Source organism: Talaromyces proteolyticus (assembly GCF_021365285.1).
Source record: "Talaromyces proteolyticus strain PMI_201 chromosome Unknown BGW36scaffold_12, whole genome shotgun sequence".
NCBI lineage: Eukaryota > Fungi > Ascomycota > Eurotiomycetes > Eurotiales > Trichocomaceae > Talaromyces > Talaromyces proteolyticus.
The window spans coordinates 917,809-939,655 of record NW_025764288.1 but is presented as its reverse complement, the minus strand read 5'-3'; the positions used below and the strand labels follow the sequence as shown (position 1 = coordinate 939,655).

The 21,847-nt window shown below is 46.1% G+C and overlaps 4 protein-coding genes across 4 annotated transcripts; 3 read left to right on the top strand and 1 right to left on the bottom strand.

The window, feature by feature from the left end:
- Positions 1–142: 142 nt before the first annotated feature.
- Positions 143–7,656, bottom strand: BGW36DRAFT_52793 (putative polyketide synthase). The gene is made up of 10 exons (XM_046222395.1): positions 6,946–7,656; positions 6,181–6,852; positions 5,757–6,096; positions 5,490–5,674; positions 5,150–5,431; positions 5,063–5,091; positions 4,325–5,009; positions 3,987–4,243; positions 1,477–3,919; positions 143–1,385 (listed from the first exon to the last, which is right to left on the bottom strand). Exons 1-10 carry the CDS (start codon positions 7,516–7,518, stop codon positions 396–398), a joined length of 6,456 nt encoding a protein of 2,151 aa, XP_046067524.1. The 5' UTR covers positions 7,519–7,656; the 3' UTR covers positions 143–395.
- Positions 7,657–8,184: 528 nt separating this feature from the next.
- On the top strand, positions 8,185–9,878 carry BGW36DRAFT_52406 (uncharacterized protein). The gene is made up of 3 exons (XM_046222393.1): positions 8,185–8,488; positions 8,568–9,084; positions 9,176–9,878. Exons 1-3 carry the CDS (start codon positions 8,439–8,441, stop codon positions 9,569–9,571), a joined length of 963 nt encoding a protein of 320 aa, XP_046067523.1. The 5' UTR covers positions 8,185–8,438; the 3' UTR covers positions 9,572–9,878.
- A 937-nt stretch (positions 9,879–10,815) lies between these two features.
- On the top strand, positions 10,816–12,460 carry BGW36DRAFT_305548 (FAD binding domain protein; the record flags this gene model as incomplete). The annotated part of the gene is made up of 6 exons (XM_046212076.1): positions 10,816–11,657; positions 11,712–11,767; positions 11,818–11,866; positions 11,951–12,140; positions 12,202–12,305; positions 12,370–12,460. The coding sequence occupies 6 exons, from the start codon at positions 10,816–10,818 to the stop codon at positions 12,458–12,460; spliced, it is 1,332 nt and encodes a 443-aa protein (XP_046067522.1).
- Positions 12,461–13,395: 935 nt separating this feature from the next.
- BGW36DRAFT_431978 (uncharacterized protein) lies at positions 13,396–15,879 on the top strand (the record flags this gene model as incomplete). Its single annotated transcript, XM_046221066.1, has 2 exons — positions 13,396–13,637; positions 13,707–15,879. 2 exons carry the CDS (start codon positions 13,396–13,398, stop codon positions 15,877–15,879), a joined length of 2,415 nt encoding a protein of 804 aa, XP_046067521.1.
- Positions 15,880–21,847: the final 5,968 nt, after the last annotated feature.

Genomic DNA, 21,847 nt, shown 5'->3' with positions numbered 1-21,847 from the left:
ATAGTTCTGGTATAGGTTTTGAGATCTTGGGCAAGCCTGGCTTTGCGTCCAAGTATACGAAATCACTAATGTTGATCACTAGACATAGAATAGCTACATGTTTTAACTGAGAATATTTCATTGATGCCTTTTGTCGGGTCAGTAATTGAATACTTCTTCTCCTTTCACAAAAGAGTACATCACTATTTTGAAGGAATCAATAATACATAATGAACTATGTCAAGTCGGCAGTCTATTCTAGAATGGAATAATGTAGTCGCTATATTCTCAGGCTTTAACCTAGGGAGTCTCGGAATCAAGACTCACAAGGAAGGAAGCAATAAGTAGCCAGGTGATCAAAATACCAATACCCGGCAAAGCGCGGAACGCCAAAAAACGCAAAGTAAAAGTAAAATTCACCCTGGAGAAGAACAGTATTGCTCTTCTAGTTCGTCGCAAGCATGCTGGACAGCAGCTGAGACTTCACTAATGTTCTTTGCATCAAAGACCCCAAAATGATCTCCCGGAATGTCTCTCATAAGAACATTGGATTTCGTAAGTAATTCCCATCCAGACACTGCAGTCCTCGGGTTTGAACGATCTTGTAGCCAGGGATTTTCAATTTCCTCGGACATAGAAGGGAACTCCCAACCCTTATTTGAGCGGAGTAAAAATAAACGCGGTGTTGCAGGATAAATTCCCATATCAGGTGTAAAAGCGCCTAACATCTTCGCGCATGCAGCAAAACTTCGAGTTGTTAGTTTATAGACGGCTTCTTTGGTCTCATTCCCGGAATAATTTCCTCCGCCAGTCACAGCTTCAATAATCCGCTCCGACAAAGGCTGATGGTTGAGTGGCGGTGGCGAATCGATTAGCACAACACCAACTACAGAATAATTGCTGGCTAGCAACCGGCGAGCAACCTCAAAGGCGACCACACCTCCAAAGGACCAACCACCTAGGAGATAGGGGCTACGACATGTGCGCAAAATTTCAGAGACGTAGTGATTAGCCATAGCGGCAAGATCACTCCAGCCTTCCTGTCTGTCAAGAAATTTCGGATCATGCAAAGCATAAACGGGGCGTTGAAGTGGAAAAAGGCGATGATACTGAATGCATATTCCGCTTCCATCATGGAAGAGGAAAAGGGGAGCCCTGATAGCATTGGTGTGCATGACGGACGAACCCGAAGGCTGAACGATTTCCGGTTGTTCGCCTAAACGGAAGGCACGAGAGATCTTCTCTATGATCAGGAGATCCGGGGTTCCTTCGGAATCAGAGAAAGGAGTAATGGGTGTGTGAATAGTTGTGAGGGCCGTAGATGTCATGTTACTGGATGCAGTGGAATTTGGACTTTTTCGTCCCTCAGAGCTGTACAATTTTGGGACATTGTGATTGCGTTCAATCTGGTTGTCATAGATGTGATAATTAGAAAACTCAGTTCAATTTAACGCTTTAAACAGACATACATTTTCAAATTGAGGTCATAAAACCTACCAGTTTCTCTACATCTCCCACCGTACGACAACCTGATAATTCGGAGGACGAAAGGTGCCGAGATTGACAGATTTCCAGAAGACGGGATTCTAGTTCGAATATCATAAGTGAGTCAATGCCTAGTGCTTGGAGTTCTGAGCTTGAGGTGATGGAATGCGCATTGGCTCCGCATGTCTCAGCGATGATAGTTCTGGCAAGAATACTTTGATCTGGTGGCGTTGGTATGCTATCTTCAGTATCTGAACCTTGGAATGCCACGGTACGTGCGGTTGCGGGCTCGTGTGTCTCTTTGTGCCCACATATAGTCTCAATATCGCCCACTGTTTTACACTGAGATAAAGCAGAGATGGTCAACTGGGGATAAAACTCCAATAGCTGCGACTCAAGTTCCATCATCATCAAGGAGTCAATTCCAAGAGCTTCCAAGCTAGAGTCTGCAAATATAGACGCCGGGTCCGAACTACAGGTCTTGGCCACAAGATCCTTGATAGCCGTTCCAATTGACAACGATGGAACAGATACCGGTTTTGCTGCAGCTGTTTCCCTAGAAGATGGATTCAGCTGGGTCCGCTGGATACCGCCTTGGTGCAATGTATCAGAAGACTGTTGGATCCTCCTCGACGCGATCTGGAACGCTTGTCGAACTTTGGCCAACTCTATACGTTGAAAGACCATTCCTTTGTAGATTGCCATGACACCTTGCGCATCGACTGCCTGTGCATCTGCGATGATGATTTTTTCGGGAGAAGATTCCATAATAACACAGTGAACATAAAATTGCTCACCTGCACGTCGTGGCTGGCGGAGAACCGAGGCGGAACTAACCTCTACACAGATACATGCCTCTTCATTTCCAATCGCGAGATTTGCAACAAATCCTGCCACATGTAGAAGAACATCCATAAAAATGGACTCTCCAGTTGGGGAATCAAGGGGATGGTCCCCTATAAAAGCGGGGAAACGACAAACTGCAATCGCCTCATTGGCTTCGTGACTGACACGGATCGACTCCACCTTCTGGTATAACTCAGAATAGGTGACTACACGTGTAAAAACCTTTTCATACATGGCTTTCGTGAGAAATATGTCCTGCGCTAATAGACCGGCATTCTTGGACATGAACTGAATCTTTTGCTCCAGCTGCGGTGCTCGGCGAGAGTATTTCTGTTCCACAGACTTTCTCAATTTTCGCTTAATACTCCCTTTGCAGTGCACTGTACCATTACTTGGATCAGATCCTTGAGAATATGAAGACACTGTGAACATATACCCCATCGTTGCGTCGTCACGGGTCATGAAGATGCGGACCAGGGAGGTCGATGTAGTATTGTATAGGAGAGGCGAAACATAGGATATATTGGAAAGGAACCAAACAAAGTCATCATTTGTGTCCACTTCAATATCTCGCACGGCTGAAAGAGCGATCTCATGGTACACTGACGCTGGGCACAGCGCGTGGTCGCAAACAATGTGTCCTTCAATTAAATCTTTTAATAACTGAATAGGGATTTCGTATATTGCGGAGTAGTTTCCAGCCACAGAAGAACTTTGGACTGTGCTGGAAATGAATATATTAGCATTCCTGTGAACCGGCAGCATCTCCTGTAAGCTACGAGTTGCATCCTCAGTTTCGTGTGGATAGTGAACTCCAAACTCCTCTTGGATGAATGGCATACCCGGGAGGTCAATCAAGTGCGGTTTGGTATAGCTATCAAAAGTATGACGCCAGTGTATACCTATCGTGTTCTGGTAAAAATGACTGAGAAGTTGCGATATTGTGTTGGATGGTAGGACATCTTTTCGCAGACAAGGCAACAGTGTCGTCTTTGTCTTATCGAGACGCGTTGCCAATAACGGCAAAAGAGACGGATGTGGGCCGACCTCTACCCATCGTGGCGTACTGTGGCCTGCCTTAGTAGATAGGAAGTGTTGTACTCCTGCGTCAAATTGCACTGTTTCTCGGCAATGTTTGGAAAAGTATTCTTGAGTGAAAGCATTCTCTCCAGGTTGGACTGTTCGACCCAACACATTTGACACAATTGGAATCCTTGGTTTCGAGATGTTCACAGTGTTTGCGTACAAAGTGAGTTCTTCGAGCATTGGATCCATAGCACTCGTATGATACGCCATGGGCACGTCGAGCATTTTACTCTTCACTTGACGAGTAGTCGCTAGATGTTCTTTGAGATTCTGCAGTTGAGTGCGGGGACCGCCTACCACACAATCTGTGCCGCCATTGCAACAAGCAATCTCCAGTTTGTCATACCTTTCGTCATTGTCTATTGCGTGCAGCACGTCTGTCGGAGCGAGGTTGACGGCCAGCATGGATGTCAAACGCAGTTCGCAAAGCTGCATCATGAGCTGCGCGCGTCGGGCAACTAGAAGAACTCCACTCGGTAGATCGAGGACATCAGCGATGACTAGGGCGGCATATTCACCGAGGCTTAAAAACAACCAAGTCAATAACCTAGTCAAGCCCGAAGCTGAAATTTAATGATGAAGGGACTCACCTGTGTCCCAGCACAGCAGTAGGCACAATGTTCCAGGATATTAGCAGCTTAGCCAGGGCAACTTCCAGTGCAAATATAGCAGACTGAAAAGCTTGCAATATAGAAATCTCATCAACAGATTCAATGGCATGCTTATCAGGGTCGATAATTTGTAGGCAACCCGGGAACCCACTCTCTGTGAGAAGATTGTCGCACTGATAGATCACCTTCGCAAACGATGGATAGATATGCATGAGCTCTCTTCCCATTCCTAGGTACTACAAGTCAAGCCATCAATCAATATTCAAACCATTTGAGATAGATAAGAGACAAATTGTTGGCATAGTATGAATACATACCTGAGAACCTTGTCCAGAGAAAACAAATACTGCTTCTGCCTGATCATTTTGTGATTTCGAAATGACATCAGGCTGAACATGTTCAAGTCTTTCAACAAGCTGTGGGATAGAAGATGCTGTAACAGATATACGATGATCATATAACTGACGACGAGCAGTAAGCGTATAGCATATGTCGCGAAGATCACCTTGGATTGACTCTGCGACCAGTGCTGAAACCAATGCGTCCCGAAGTGAAACCAATACCCCCTTTTTCTTAGCAGAAAACCCTAATGTGTAAGAACGCTGTTGAGAGAAGGAAGAAGTCTCTTGTGGCCGTTCTTCCGCTTTGTATTCTTGCAGAATCAAGCCTACATTTGACCCCGCTGCTCCGAAATTATTGATCAAGGCGGTTCGCGGATGACCACTCTGCCGGTTCCACAGAGCACCATTGCGATCGATAACCGCTCCATCAGAGCCAAGGTTCTGGATCTTGGGGTTTAATGTTTGCAGAGAGATCTGCGGTGGAATCATGCCGTACTTCATCATCAGAATCACTTTAGCAAGAGCTGCAGCCCCAGATGCAGCCTCGCAGTGACCAATATTGGCCTTGATTGAAGTCAAATGTAATAGATTTTGGGGATCTCGTCCTTCACATATGGCTTTTCGTAAAGCTTGTACCTCATTAGGATCACCTGCTTGAGTGCTTCGCGCAGTTAGGATGTTATACAAATTAAATATGTGTTGCAGTGTTCTTACCCTGTCCCGTGTGTCTCAACCACCGTAACCTAAGATTTATTTAGTATAATGGAGTCTGAGAGGAATGCAGCAAAATTCAGAACGCACTTTATGCGGGTGAATCTTTGTTTTCCGAAACAAAGAGTCGAATAACTGCTCCTGCGTTGGGACGTGTGGATGAGTGATGGAATGAGCATTTCCACTTTGATTTGCTTCGATGCCTCGGATGACTGCTAGAATTCGGTCATCTTCAGCGAGAGCATCGCCCAGCTTTTTAACTACAAATGCTCCACATCCTTCGGACCGACAATAACCATCTGCAGAGGCGTCGAACGCTTTACATTGGCCACTCGGACTTAGGAAGTGAGCCCGATCAAGACCTAAGTACATCTGAATTCTGAGTTCAGCCATTGTATAAGAACAGTCAAAGTTCCAAGCATAAACTCACGTCTGGACTGGTTATAACGTTGACGCCACCTACCAAGGCCGCCCGACAATCGTTTGCCAAGAGCGCTCTTGAGGCTTGATGGAGGGCTACCATCGACGACGAGCAAGCAGTATCTAATGTAATCGACGGTCCACTCCAACCGAAAACGTATGAGATACGTCCACTTTGAAAAGCCCGAAGAGTCCCTGTTCATCAGACATGAGCCAAATTTATTCAATTTTTGTTATCTGTGGTTTGGCTGTTTGATTCGAATGGGATTGCGCTTACCTGGACTGTAATACACATCTATATCCTCACGTAAATTATCCGTATAGTCAATCGTTGCATTGCCAATAAAACATCCAAAAGTGTCTCGTGCAAACGAAGGTGTAGAGTCGGGCACATAGCCGGCATTTTCTAGGGACCGGTAAGCAGTCTGCAGCATAACCCGCTGCTGGGGGTCCATTGAGTTGGCTTCTCGCGGGGAGATGTCAAACAGTCCATTGTCGAACAAAAAAGGATTTTCCAAAAAGTTACCATACCGCGTATTCAGAGAACGGTTGTGCCGATTACCCTTTTGATCTTTCTTGTGGTAGAAGTCATCAATGAAAAATCGTGAAGATGGTATCTAGATTAACGCTGTCAGCACTATGCAACAATGAAAGAAATGTTTCAACATAAAGAATCAGCCTGAAAAGGGTGTGTTACATACTTCAGCGCAAGAATTCTCTCCATTCGACAGCTTCTCCCAAAGCTTGTCGATATCAGGAGCACCAGGAAAGTCGATCGCCATTCCGACGATCGCCAAATCGTTCAGGGATAAGCCTTGAGATTGGTCTGGCGGGTTATAGGTGCCGGCGGCAGATGCATCGATGATATACACATTATCCGGCAAAAGATGAGAGGTTTTGGACATGCCATATCCAGGACCAAAGTTTAATATTTCACACTCTTCCGAATTTTCTGAGACGGCCAACTTGGCCTCTGCTACAATGGATGACTGGACCGCAACCCAGTCCACTGGTTCTAGAAGTATCATCTCGAGGACCCATTCTGCTATTCTTCCACAGCTGAGTTTAGATGACTCCTTTGAAAATGATGTCCATAGCTCGCCGTCAGTAGTCGAAATGAGCGGTGTTCTTAAAGAAGCGCAAGTTGACCAAAGAATGGGGACACTAGATTGAAGGTCTTTGACTGTTTCATGGTAGAGGTCCGAAAGCTTTTCCCGACTGTGATAAAGAGTAAAAATGTTTGTTGTTCTAACTCTGCATTCTGATGTAACATTTTCCGCAATAAATTGTCGAAGTTGATCTCCTTTCCCACTCAAGGTAACGCAGGTGGGTGTATTGATAGCGCTGACATGGATCGGGAATCTATTTGTTGGCTGTATCGCCTCTTGTGTCAGAAATGCTGTTTTCTGTTTGGATTTATTCTTGTGTTCTCTTCGTCTTTCCGTAAAGAAACTATGGGAACATACCTCATTGATCAAATCATATATGCGATCCACTAATAAACCATCTACAATAATACTCCATGGCAGAGATGGTGAGCAAGGGGTCTTGAGGATTTCGTTTCTTCGGTAAACTTGACAACGAATACCGAGAATAAGTGCAACATAAAAGAAGTTGTTGGCACGAGAGAGAAATTCAATGTTATCTGTGGATGTGGCGACAACAGCCGCTGCCAACAAACCTGCACAAAACCCGGTCACACTATGCAAATGTACCTCATCGGAGCTCCTGAAACAACGTATATACCGAAGTATCTGTACGAGGTAGAGGGTCACATGCTGGATGATGGGATTATGATGATATTCTGCCGGAGGCTGAATAAGTGTTTCGGGTTCCTTGAAGTCGTCCAGGTTGATCTCATCAGCCCGAAGGAATCCCCGCTGAACAGCTCGGGAAATTTCATTTCGGAAAATTTCATGAGCTGCCAGCAGAATTATGCGGGACTCCGGAAGCCTTCCATCTTCTTTCGCAGTATTTAAAGTTGTCGACGAGAACAGTGAGTCTGAGCCCAGACCAGCGAATATTACAATGCGATGCATTTTGGTTAGGTCATGAAAAGAATACGATGGCAAACCGTCCGAAATACCATGGAGAATAAGCTCTCGACTGTTGGAGCACTGTTGGGTAAATTGTTATATATGTTTCATCCGGGTAGTTACTCATAGCCTTTGAAGTTGACCTCGGAAGAATGCATGATACAGACAGAAGCTAGGACGACATTAGAAGGCATTCTACTTATATTTCCCCTTGGAGTAAGAAAGAGATACAGTCATTTGCCCGATTCCAACAGGGTCTTAGATCGGCCCACCCACAGAGAAGATCAGTAGTCTAGACAATTTTCCGGCTAAAATTCAAATGTCGTAAAAAGAAAATAGACCTAGACAGGTAAGAAGGGGATGGTGTTTGAAGGCCATGTTTTGATACCGTCCCATCTCATTGGATTTGTCAAGCCCCATAATTTTACTAGCTTCCACAGGGGGTGGGCTGCTAAGTCGAGGTTGAGATAAGACCGTGGTCGACACTGCATGTAACCAGCCCTACCCTATTTGCATTTCTCCTTCGGGAAGGCACCCATATCAGCAACCCCATATAGTAATTCCGTTTTGATCATGGTAAACATGTAATAATGAAGAGATATTTTATCGATCCACTACATATAATTCTTCAAATAAGAGCCTAAATTGTGCGTAGCTCGAAAATCGGCTCTAGAATCAAAGGTAGTAAACAGGCTAGTTTCACTCCCTCTTTAGACTATAAAAATGATTAAGATAGTACTTCCTCGATTCCCAATCCGAGAACTAGAGTTCTATCCGAGTTAAATTTTTCTCATTGGACCAAGATAGGTTGTTGACACTACCAGTGTGAGCAGCCTTAATTCCACTTTTCAGTTTGACATCGAACAATGCACGCATAGCATTAAAATAATTGAATCCCACTATCACCAGAAAGCGTTTCAAGCATGCCTTTCCAGCCCTTGACCATTACTGCTGGCCAAAATCCCCTTGTTCAGTGAGTCTCCAAATCTAACTTTCTTACAATGTCAATCGGACTAGTTTTGATGGAAATGTATGTGAATCTCGACCTTTAGATTCGACGGCTTAATCACCACCTACTTCCTGGACACTCCTCCAGGAACTGCATTCCAGATCAAACAAATCTATAAACCACTACCGAAAGACCTAAAGACCAGGAGTGAAGCGGCAAATGCCTACCGTGGACCACCGAGGCATTTCCACCCCAATCAGACTGAGCGGTTCAAGGTCGTTAAGGGCCGTGTGGGCATTGAGGTCAATGGGAAGACCTCTGTATTGGGGCCAGAGGGAGGTGTTGCCGTATGCCTTGCGGGGAATATTCATCGGTTTTATGTAGATGTATCCCAGGATGACAATGGCGACGTTAGTGGTGAGAAAACAATCTCAAATGGTCAGAAAAGAAGGGGAAAGGGAGACGATGATGTTGACAACGAAGAGACCATTATTTTGATCAATATCACAGATAGTGGCAAAGATCTTGCTATGGACCGAGTCCTTCTCGAGAATTGGTATGGACTGAGACACGATAGTTTGAAATATGGCAAGGGAATCGATTACATCCAACAATGCTGCGTAAGTCAATATCTTCCTTCCAAGAGAGGCCAGTTTGTTTATGAACCTGTATTTCTGATGTTGGGCTTGCTAACAACTTACCTATCCGCAGACATTTGATGCGGGTGCTCACTACTTACCTTTCCCAGATACTCTACCTAACTTCGTTCCTGAAAATTGGTCTCTCAGGATTCGAACTTTTCTGGGATACTGGATTACGATTCTTGTCGGTCGTTGGATTGGAGGTTTGCTCGGTTATCAACCATTCTTTAGAGAGTACACAACCGATTGGGAGTACGCACATGCCAAGATGCGTCATACCTGGTTTTATAAAAAAAATCTCGAGGTTGCTTACAGGCATCGCACTCCGTGGGCGGAATTAGAGAAACTTGATTCTTGGAGCAACGAAAGGGCATCTCGCATGGACACTGTCAACGACTTCGAGCAATTGACAAATGGCATCAGAGCTGAAAAACATGGTACCAATGAAGAGGCGATTGAGACATAGGTTATATTGTTTAGGGACTAAATGGCCCCTACTCGAAGCTACAGCACCGTACTAGAAGAATGTCTGTTTACCCAACAGAGTGAGGTTTTGGGTAGGATTAGTTACAAACAATGGCTATCCTGTGTATCGCAATCGAAGATTTTTCTCCTCATTCCCTTCATTAATCCTGTCAGGATCCATACAACATTAGTGATGACCGCTAGACATGCAAGTATTACCTCATTTTCTCGTATATGTCCGGAGGTGGGAACAAAAAAATTTTGCTCGTATACGTTTCTTGGTTTCCTTGGCGTGTTATATCATGATACATACCATTACATTACAAAATATGAGCAAGGTTATGTACTAGCAAATAGACATATATACCAATATAAATTATCAACTCTTTGTTGATTTTTAAAACCTATAAACACAGTCAATAGTTAACTTTAGCCTAACGTCTTTGGATGATCTAAGAGAGATAGATACAACATAACATTGGTCCAATTGTGAGTTTATCCGTCCTCCGTAATAGCATTAGGGATAGTGATGGGTCGAGAACTACCGAGTAATTGGCTGGATTCAAAATTGCATAACCCAAAACAAACAGGCCCAATTAGGACATTCTCACTACAATGAGTTGTATTGGGGCTTATATAAACTTATATTTAAACCCAGACAATATCAAAGTTTTGCGTAGAGATACCCACTTATCAGGTTGGGTAACAAAATCCGTACCCAAGTCAGCACTAAAATTTAGGGCAAAAGTCGGTAAAAAAGCACCGAGAGGAATGCGAGAAAATCGCCGAGTGGCGTGTGGCCGGTCAACAAATGGCTGATTTTCGGGTGAAAACGGGGCACGGCTCGGGCCGCAGCAAGTCCATCTAAAAATGGCATATGAATTCTACTAACTTGCCGTATTTATTGCAATGGGGAGGCAACAAGATATCCCTGGATATCGCCTTCATAGCAGTATTAATAATATCTCACTGCATCCAGCAAGTGTTCCTTACCGGAAGGGGAGATTGTTCCTTCTGGTAAGCAGAATATATCATTCAACAAGCACTCCCGAATTGGGCAATGCGACGTCATAATTCTTTCGAGTGTCCGAATCATTTGAAAATTCCCATTAACGGAGCCGAACGTTGGGTGACTTCGGCCTAGTTCGCGCTTTTGGATAAGCTTAACATTATATATCTTTGTTAAACCACTTAGGAACGCCGAGCTGTCCAAGTAGTCAACTTCAATATTAGCAGCTCTCACCTATGGCTGTGCAAAATCACGAGAAGACAGCAGATAATTTGGGAGGCTATTCCAAATTGTTTCAGCTGCACCTTGTTATTGTTGGCGCTGGCCTGGCTGGTCTCGCGGCCGCGATCAGTACACGGCTTGAAGGTCACCAAGTTACGATCCTCGAGAAGGTACCAGAGCTACAGGAAATTGGAGCTGGCCTTCAACTCACACCCAACGCAACACGGCTTTTTCGACGATGGGGGATCTTTGATCAACTGGAATCATGTGCCGCTACACCTTCTGCATTGTTTGTCCGACGGTATGACGGGACTCAACTGCTTGCAAAGGACGAAGGCTTCCAAGATAAGATCATAGAAAGATATGGATCGCCTTTTTGGGATGTCCATCGAGCTGATATACAGGCCGCTCTGATAGGTCGTGCCAAGTCCCTCGGTGTCGACATTCGTCTCTCAGCCGAGGTAGAAGATATTGACTTTAAAAAGGCGGAGGTGAGGATGAGGAATGGTCAGACTGTGGTCGGGGATATCATCCTGGCAGCTGATGGCTTATGGTCTCACTGCCGAAGCCTCTTCTTGAAACAGGACCTTCAACCAAAACCAACGGGTGACCTTGCTTACAGAATAGTATTAAATATAGAAGATGTTGGGGATGATTCGGAGCTACAAGAGTGGCTATTAAAGCCTACAGTTAATTTCTGGATCGGTCCTGGCTCCCATGTGGTCGGCTATTCTCTTCGAAGAGGCCAGATATACAACCTAGTTCTTTTATGCCCTGATGACCTGCCCCAGGACGTGAGCAGAGCTCCAGGAAACCTGGAAGAACTAAGGAAACTGTTCGAAAGCTGGGACCCTATGTAAGTCTCCGATCTTGTTGGTCAATTTCGATTGCCGGTAGCTGACTGTGATAGCCTAAGCAAATTCCTTGCCTGTGTAAATAGCGTTGACAAATGGAAATTGATGCATTGTACGTGTAGAACATCTTTTTGAAGATACTTTTCTTTCTGACAAGATTAGTAACTGAGCTCGACCGATGGAAGAACGACGAAGGAACCTTTTTAATGGCGTAAGTTCAGACCCGGTCGCCGTTTATATTAAAAAAAAAACACAAAGGGAAAAAAAATAAATTGAGGATTCTGATACTCGGTAGGGGAGATTCATGCCATCCTATGCTTCCATATCTAGCTCAAGGTGCAAATTCATCAATTGAAGATGGTGCGGTCTTAGGAAGACTGTTAAAGTATGTGACAAGTCGCGATGATCTTCCTCAAATACTCGATCTCTATCAGGAGCTGCGAAAGCGTCGGGGTGAGGCAGTTGTACGTGAGGCATCGAAGCAAGTCCGTCACCTCGTTCCTATAAATTCAAAACTGCAACCAAATTTTGACTAAAATAAAACAGAGAGACGACTTTCATCTGCCGGACGGGCCCCTACAACAGCACAGGGATACGATATTTCTATCTTGTCTTGCAAAAGAGCCAACAGCTAATTTTCCAAGTCGCTGGTAAGAAGAAACATGCGCTCAAAATATTTCACTGTGTTGACAGATGTACTTGGACTTCAAATAGGACTTGCCCTACTGTCCAACCGTGGCTGTACGGTTATGATGCAGTTGCCGAAGTCGACAAAGTCATGGCGCAGAAAGGCTTTGAGGTATAGCCGGTATAAAATGGCAAAAGAATTGAGCCAACAGTACAGTAACTGATCCTATTCGATGCTAAATAGTCTAAATATTCACATGGTTTGATGTGTACCAGAATATCGAAACTGTAAATAATTGTGCCAGCAGTAGTTTGCGTATTGCTGTGGCAATTACTGGGAATTTGTATATATATAGCGTAGATCCTTGGAGGATGGGCACAGAGAGCGACAACACCAAGCAGCAGATATACGTGTATCCAATTGATCGCTAATTTCTAGCGTGATTTGAATTCACGGTAGTCAAAAGATATATAGCGAGAATAGAGTCATGTCAGCTATTAACAAGCATAACTCCTGCAAGCACCGCTTGGCCGCTCTATATGTCGGCTGATCGGCCATTGCGTCAAGACGCCACACCCTTATGTTCGACTGCGGGGCTAATCACCGATTGGCCAGAGCACGTCACGGGCAGCACCACCCCCTTCGACGTCCTCAGGCTGCAAGGCTCTGAAGCTGCGAGTCGTGACTGCGTAAATATACCTCACAGCCCACTGCTGCTCCTGCTCGTCGATTGGCCAAGCTTCTACCTAATCGGCTGAGTTGATTAGACCAACTCTTCGTTGATTTCTTCGACCTTCTAATATCTACACCAATCCTTCCAGCACGCGACTGCATACACAGTTTGGCCCATGTGATTCCTCGCGGCTGAAGCTCATCGCACTCTGTGCATCCGAGTGAAAATCAAACAGCGAAGTTGTACTCCGTATCTAGGAACATCGCGAAAGAGACTCGCCTCCTTCTCCTCTCCTTACTCACAATCTCTCGATTTTCGAATCCCTCACTTCCGAATCTGCTCTTCCCCCGCAATCTACTTCCTGCTTCCATGCTCCCCGAAGGCTCTGTATCTTGACATGACAAAACAATTGCCGCTTTACATGATATGAGGGCGCACCATGTTTGTGACATTCGACAGCTCTAAGGATGGTACGAGCAATGCCGTCTCCACATCACCGCTCCCGAACGGCGCTGTGAAACGAAAGCGAGTCGCCGTGGCGCGCGCCTGCAACTGGTGTCGCCTTAACCGCGTTCGATGTGACGATTGTAATCCATGTCAGAGCTGTCGTACGCGCAACCTCCAATGTTCCAAGGGCCTGCCCAGTGACCCAGCAAATAGCACAGCAGCTGCAGACCTTAGGTACGTCTACTGATACGTTGCTGCTTACGCATATTCTATCAACTAGTTGAGTAACCATTGAATTGACAGAGAAATCGAGAGACTCCGATCGCGCGCGACGGAATTGGAGGAGCAGCTCAAGAAAGCAACCAGAGAAGCCGACGCAGCCAAGTCCCTAGTCACACCCGAGCAACCGCCTGCATCCAAATGGCATTGGCCTGGCGTCTGGATACACACCCCGCAAAATTCAAACAGCCTGCCTCAGTATTATGGCCCGACTTCGTTTATGTACTTCACAAGCCGCATCTGCAACCATGTGGAGTTATCACTGAATCAGCCACGACTTAGCAGCGCTCTGCAGTCGTTCACAGTCAACCGGATGTTGTCGGCAACATTATCGGAAGATAGCAGCCAGCTCCTTGACATTCTGACCCGTAGTCAAGAAGAATCTCTTCTCAGTCTCTTTTGGCAGTCATTCCATACTACCGTTCCCATCATAGATGAGACCGAATTCTGCGCGCACTATGATTCCCTCTGGCGGACGGCTTCCAACCCAAATTCCATCTCCGATTCAGTTCGGACTCCGTCCCCCTTGGTGGATATAGTTCTAGCTTTATGTGTGCAGCACAGCGCGAATCTCATGGCATCGGGGGACACGCTACCGACAATGTCACTGGAATCGAGAGACCTAAGTTCTGCTGGGGACTGGCTGTATCGCCGGTGTCAACGGCTTCAGTCCAACGATAAAGACTCCCTATCTCTGTCAGCATTGCAGTGTTGGACCTTCTCCGTGATATATTTGTGGAATGCCTCTTCCTTAAACCTGGCTCATCGGATGCTCGTAACGGTAGTTCATATGGCATATGCCATAGGACTTCATCATAATTCTCCAAAAACTCCTAGCTTGTCACATCAAGCTCTAGGTCAACGAATCTGGTGTTCTCTGGTTTCTCTCGACACAATGTTATCACTCGCGTTGGGTCGTCCCACTATGATCAGCCACTGTGACGTGAATATAAACATCTCTAGAACCCCTGAATCATTTCGGTCGGAGACGATGGCGACTGGGTCTGGCGATGTCAACATGCTGGATTATTTTACACAGTATATCAAACTCACAGCGGCATTCCGCAACATCTCGACGATGATCTTCCAGAAAGGCAGTGAGCTGATGGCTGTTTGCGAAACTGATTCATCAATTTACAGCGAGCCGGCAGTCGTCGAAAAGTGCGCCACCTATCTCCACCAATCGATGGAGTCACTGCGAACCTGGGCTGGGAATGTACCCGCATGCCTCAAACTTGCTCGCAAGGGCTCTGTTGAACCCTTCTCGACTTCCCGTGCCCCTTTGGATATTGATGTATATCAACCACTATGGTTGCAACGGCAACGCGTTCTTCTCGAACTCCTCTATCACAACCTGATCATGTCCCTCTACCGCATGTTCATGAAAATACCCTCTTCCGCTGTAGCCACAGCGTCAAGCGTCGGATCTACCATACCCAAAACTTCTAACAGGAATGCTCTATACGCTCTCAACCACGCCGTGACTACGATTTCCATTATCCATCAGATCCTCACTGAAACGGATATTCTCAATTGCTGGCATAGTGCCTACCAATACGCCTGGGACGCTACTCTTACTATTCTTGCCTTCATTTTGGTGAACCCAGTATGTCCGTACACCTTCTCTGCACGTCGCGCTGTCACTTCTGCCATCGATACCTTCAACTTGTTCTCCCAGAATGGCTTTACCACTGCAGCCATGGCTGCCACTATCACCAAGGAGATGAGCAGCGCAGTCGATTCGATTACCCAGTCATTCCGGAGCGGTCTAACTAGCAGCCCACAAACGACGCTCGCTAGTCAAGATAGAAGTAGTGATCATTCGACGCATGTCCCACTTACCCCGCAAACTCAACCCCAACAGAGTATGCAATCATTTCCGCATACGTTGGAGTTTATACGACAACAGTTCAGCCCATCACGAGCTTCCATGTCAATGTCTGCAAGCAGTCCTCATCAGAATTCATGGCTGACCATGTTAGCAACGCCGAAAGGAGGTTCTAATGATAACGACAAAGGTGTTTCTGACAATAATATGCCGAGTCTTATTAATGGCCCGGCTTCGACAGGTACTATTGGCATCGATCTAGAGACAGCTTTTCTAACGGGAACCGACCAGAGCTGGTTTCAAAACGAGTGGTACAATGGGATGGCAGTGGAATCAGAGGTGGAGTTTCAGAGGATCCCAAGTGTCTGATTTCAGCAAAACTAGAGAAGACAAGAATATATTCGAAGAGATCCGAATAAGTGACTCAAAAGGCACGTTGGGTCTAGGGTTCAACTATTGCCATATAAATGGCAAATTTTGATTAATATCATGCTAGAGGCAGAATCAGTAACCCGTAAAAATTGGGGTGCTGCAGTGGCCTCTAATCTAGAGAATGGAACCAAGTAAGAGAACATGTCGAATTTTCAACCACCAAGGGCTCAAATTATATTGGTAATCGTGTTGCATATTTTCCTAACGATCCATCACGTGGAATTCTAGAGGCTGTCAGCCAATCAGATTAATATACCCGATAATTGAGTTTTTGAGGCTGAAAGTGGGAAGTCACCGAAGACTAACTCTGTCAGTGAGACTTGTTTTCTCCTTGGCAAGCCATGTCAGGGGTTAATAGCCATTTTTGATGAAATATTCACTCCTTCTATGACTGCTCCGTTATCACCGGTTTCTAAGTATGGCAGGTCCTGAAAAACCTTGATTCGGAGTATTTCGTTAGTATATACCCATATCGATCAACAAAAGCCGTAACAAGGAACGGTTTCCATGATTAACATAGAGAATCTGCATCCAAGAGAAAATGTCTACTGCGCCATAATGCGTCAGCCACAATATTAAACCATCTAGTATTAAATGGTCAAATCATGTGAGCAACACAGCTTCAGCCTCATTGCCCAGCCAGCCGCCTTTCCCAAAAGGGTAAAATGGCAACACAGAGCGAGTAAGACAGCCAATAATCGTGTGCCAAGCTTGCGCCTCTCGGTTTGGCGGCAATACGATTGGCTCTTCAGGTATTAGTGAAGACGTAGACTGACCAATCATGGAACATGTTACAATCCTCGCCTCATTAGCCACTGCCGACTCTGACCTTTTTCGACTCTCCAAGACCTTAAAGTCACAAAGAAGAACAACGAGGCTGACATGCAGGACAGTAGATATAGCAATCATGCTGCCCAGCAGGTCACTTCACTCCCATCGCTGTTCTCACTACAGCAAGGACTCTACACCAGCATGCAGATGAATCCAAATGTCACGGTGCGGACCACGGGTCTGTGCTGTCACTGCGGCCGAGGTACACTCTATCCCAGCACTTTGTCTTCTGCAATGTGTATGGGAGCTATCTGACTGACATCGAACCATTTTATGTTCCGACCAGGCCTGCCCTACGACAGATATTATTTCTGGTGCTTGTTCTGCGACCTTCGTTTCTGTGCGGAATGCCCGGGCTCACATCCTACGCCTCACCAGCCCTACTTCAAATGGCTTCTTGATCGGGCAACACCGAGAGGCGCTCTTCCAACACAAAAAGCCTGTATGAAGTGCAAGAGGTTGTCACACTGTAGCCTCGGATGCGAGGATTGCCAGCTCAATCTATGCGTGGATTGCGCCGCGACCAGTCTGGACACACTAGCTAATCATGGACACGGAAAGCTGGCAATGCTCAAGGCTCCCGATGACTACGGGATTGGCAACTACAGTATAGATTGTGATGCCTGCCGAGCTGGCGGTACCCTTTCACACTGTGGACGCTGCTGTAATGGTCAGTCCTCACATTATTATGCTTCTGCAAAATATATTTATGTTAACTTCATCTTTCTTGCTGTAGGAATCAAAAGAGGAGACAGCTTCTGGGCGTGCGTAACATGCGTTAAAGACTACAATGGACAAATCCGATTTTGTGGAGACTGCCAGAGCCCCGGACAACAAGATCATGACCCGACGCACAAGTTTGCTTCATTTCAGTATCGAGTTGACTTGAATATGGATCCCAAGTATAATATTGTCCGTTGTCTGGAGTGTAAGCAAACGTAAGCTACAGTATACGCTTCTAAATATTGTCATACTAATCGAAACACAGGGTCTCTTTTAATGGCCAGTCCTTGGCGCGACACCCTCACACCAGGTTTCAAATTACCATGGGAGAAGCAGAAAAGGACCGACGAATATATCATAATTATCGCGCCTGTTTACGCAAGCCAGTCCGGGATATTGCTACAGTTTCTACTGAAGCACATAACTTGCTGTGCCATTGTTGCAACCAGAGTAAGTCAACTATGATTTGGGCACTATACGATATTCTCTAACTTATGGTATTTGTTCAGGATTCCCCGTAAATTCCAATATTTTCCTCTGTCCAACCTGCACTCTGATAACGTGTGAAACCTGTGCCGAGTCTGGCGGTGCTCGTTCCCATCCTCATATTATGGTCTCCGTATCTCTCATACGAACTGCTCCACCCGATGATCTATGGCAATATCTAGCCATGCCTGGCCTATACACAAAGCCATGTGACAAATGCGAGAAACCTATTATGCCACATAGCGACTGCTATATCCAGTGCAATCACTGCCAGAACTGGAAAATCTGTCTCGACTGCACCAAGAAACGCAATATTCCAGTGCGCCACACTTGTGCGGAAACTGTTGAAATGACACTATTTGACCCCGTTGATCGCGGCAGTGAGTGGCTAGCTATTCAGGTTTCTATGGCTCAGAAATCGATGTCAGATCAGCAGCTACAGCTGCAGTACGCGGGAATGCTCCCCGGACAGTCATCCGTACTTCAAGCAGGATCTGGTGTTCAATCACCGGTTCAACTACAGACTGCACAGCGACAGCCATCAGTTCTGATAAAGCGGAAACCACCATCTTCTAGATCGTCATCATCGTCTACGATATCATCCCAGCCTGTGGCTCAGCCAATAGCCCCAAGCATCGCTCAACAACCCTCAATAGCCCAAATCCAACCTATTCAGACACCAGCGTCTTTTGGGCTTACGCCTGTTAATCTCCCTCTACAGCAGAACACCCTCCCTCCTATCCAGCCCAGCATACAGCCAGTGGTTCCACCTTCGGATATCAGAAGAAAAGCATTGTCTCCCAAGATCGAAAATGCCTCTCGAGTAATGTACGACAAAACAAGCAACGTTTCACGCGCCGCGTACGACAAGGCATCCACTATGGCCAAGGAAATCGACACTGACTCCATGAAAAAGGTGGGCAAAAGCATTCTGAAAGGAACTGCCAAGGTTGCTGGGGCAGTAGGTGTGAATATCCTCAGGGGCGAGATCCAGCAAGCTACTGGTGTCAATATACCTCCTATTAATACCAACGCCCTGTTGAATAATAATAAGCCAAATCAGCAGCAGCTTTTGACGATGAATGCGCAGATGCAGACTATTAACAAACTTAATGCCCAGCTGCAGCTGGCACAGAAGATTGCAAAGCTTCAGCAGGCTCAGAATTTGGCAACGTCTGCACAACATGGAGGAGTCAGTGCGCCTACGGGTAATCCTATGATGCAGATTCCAATGGCGAATAACAACGCAATGGCATATACAACCCCTATACAGGGTTCGATGGCGCCCATACCTGCTAGCGGAGCTACAATTCCTCCACAAAATCCAGCTACATCAATTCCAACAAGTGGAGTGAACGTGCCTCTACAAGGAACGACGACACCGATACCTCCTAGCGAATCCGTAATGGCTCAACCAAATTTTATGGCACCACTTCCGCAAAGTGAAGCAAATGTATCTCAATATGGGCCCTTGGCGCCAGTACCTACTACGCAACCATCATCCACGGCGGCACCATCCATTCTAGCTGCATTCTCTCTACCTGGTCCGGCTGTACAAATCCCAATGAGTGAAGGAAATGCATCCCCGCATGGGACGATGGCAGCTCCAATATCTTCTAGTGAGGCTATACCTATGCAAGGATCCATGGCACCGGTACACCCAAGCGAAGCTGCCGCACCTCCGCCGCCAAATTTGGCTACACAAATTTCCACAAGTGAGGCCGATGAACATCTACATGGCTCAATGGCACCAATACCCGCTTGCGAAGCTCCAGGCTTCATACCCAACACAGTATCACCAGTTCTGGACTCTGAAACCATCCCGCATCTAGAAGAAACGATGGCGCCGATACCTGCTAGCGAGGCCAATACATCTGCCCCAAGCGCAATGGCACCGATTCCGGCATGTGAAGCTACTCCTTATGACTCCAGCCTCGCGCCAATCCCGCCGTGTGAGCAGGCCGAACAGGGCCATTCGCAGAGCCAAAACGCAGAGATCTCACAGCCAGCTGGCCATCAGTCGAATGCTAACCAGTCAAATGATTCAGCTGAGTTACAGGTTACTGTCAACAATCATGTAGAGACAAATATACATGTCTCAGCTGATCAAACGCAATCTACAAGTCAATCACCGCCACACCATGAGAACGTTGGGACTTCAGGGGGTACAGCAGATACTACATCTCCTTACACAACCCCGTCCCAAACAATTCCGTCGAAACCACCGAGTAGTAATCAAATGCATGAGACTGGTCAGGCGCATCCAAATGGAATAAACCACGAGGGCCAGCAAGTTGAACATCCCCAGAATGCACATTCACAAGACACCGCTCACTCAGCTATTAACAATCAGTCAACTGTCAACGGCTCAGAATCTCAACACCATGAGACTCATATTGAGATACATTCATCCCAATCCCAGCAATCAAATCCCCAGCACTTTCAAGAGAATAACTATAGTCACGTGCATGATCAGGCAAACCATACCAACCTACATGCTAGCTCGACTATGCCAACTAATCCATCGTCTCCAACTTCGCTGCCCCAGTCTCCCCACAATACTGCATACCAATACCCCAATTTCAACACTCACCCTTCACCGCAATCCTCGTCATCACCTCCTCCGGTGACTGATCAGTATAACCCACATCCATCATTTGCCGGTAACCAGCCCCCGGTAGATGGCAGTTTACCGACAGGTGGTGAGTCAAGTGGTTACTTTGAGGGGCATCCTCAAAACCCATACTACAACAATCAACATGGACCATCGAATGCCAATTTCCCCGAAAACTTCACTCCGCAGAATTCCCAATCACCGCCGCCGCCGCCGCAGCAGCAGCCAACATTTTCACAACCCTCAGCACCTCAAAATCCATACCTCAACAATCAGCAGGGACCACCGAATGCCAATTTCCCCGGAAACTTCACCCCACAGAATACCCAATTACCACCACCACCGCAACAGCAGTCAACATTTTCACAACCATCAGCTCCTCCAAACTCAACCTATTCTCCCATTCCTCCCCGCAAGCAGCAGGGCCTTCTACGACCCCGCACATCACCATACAAGTCCCACCATCAAATTCCGTCGACACCGCAAGTCAACAACAAATCCAACAACAGCTACACCAGCTCCAACAGCAGATCCAAATGATGAACATGAACCAGCAACAAAACCAACAACAACCCTCATCTTCTCAACAAACAATCGACAATCTACAGATCGAGTTACTTACCAATCAACTCCATCAGCAAGAGCAGCAGCAGACACAGCAAAATATACATACTGGCCTTTCCGTTATTAATTCGCTATTCGGGAACAACAGCAACAGCAACAACGGTGGCTCGAATATTAATCTCTTCCAGTCCGGCAGCAACAATGATATCGCCAATATCGAAGCCCAATTAAATGCAGAGATAGCAGCCATAAACGGACAGTCGAATCAGTCGAACCTTTTAGAAATCCAGCAGTTGAATGACCAACTAGCTGCGCTCAATTATAATACCCAGGACAACAATAGCCAGCTTTTCATGGGAATGAATGATAGTAATAGTTTTACGGAGAACGTGAATGTGAATATCAATATGTCGGATACGTTTGGAGGGGGACGACGGAGTTTGATTTTTCGGATTCAGTGACGATGTTCAGTCAGGATGATAGTAGTGTTAATTTCTGTTAAATCGGACTGTCTGATAGCTGAATCAATTGATATCAAACGGATCCATATATAGATTGAAGGGCTGATGATATCACTTGGCAGAGTTTCTTTTGTTCGTTACATGTATCCTTGGAATTGTATCGGGAACAATCAGGGGAGGAGGGGGGGCGGAGGAATGCGGATATGGCAACACTTTGAATGAATTC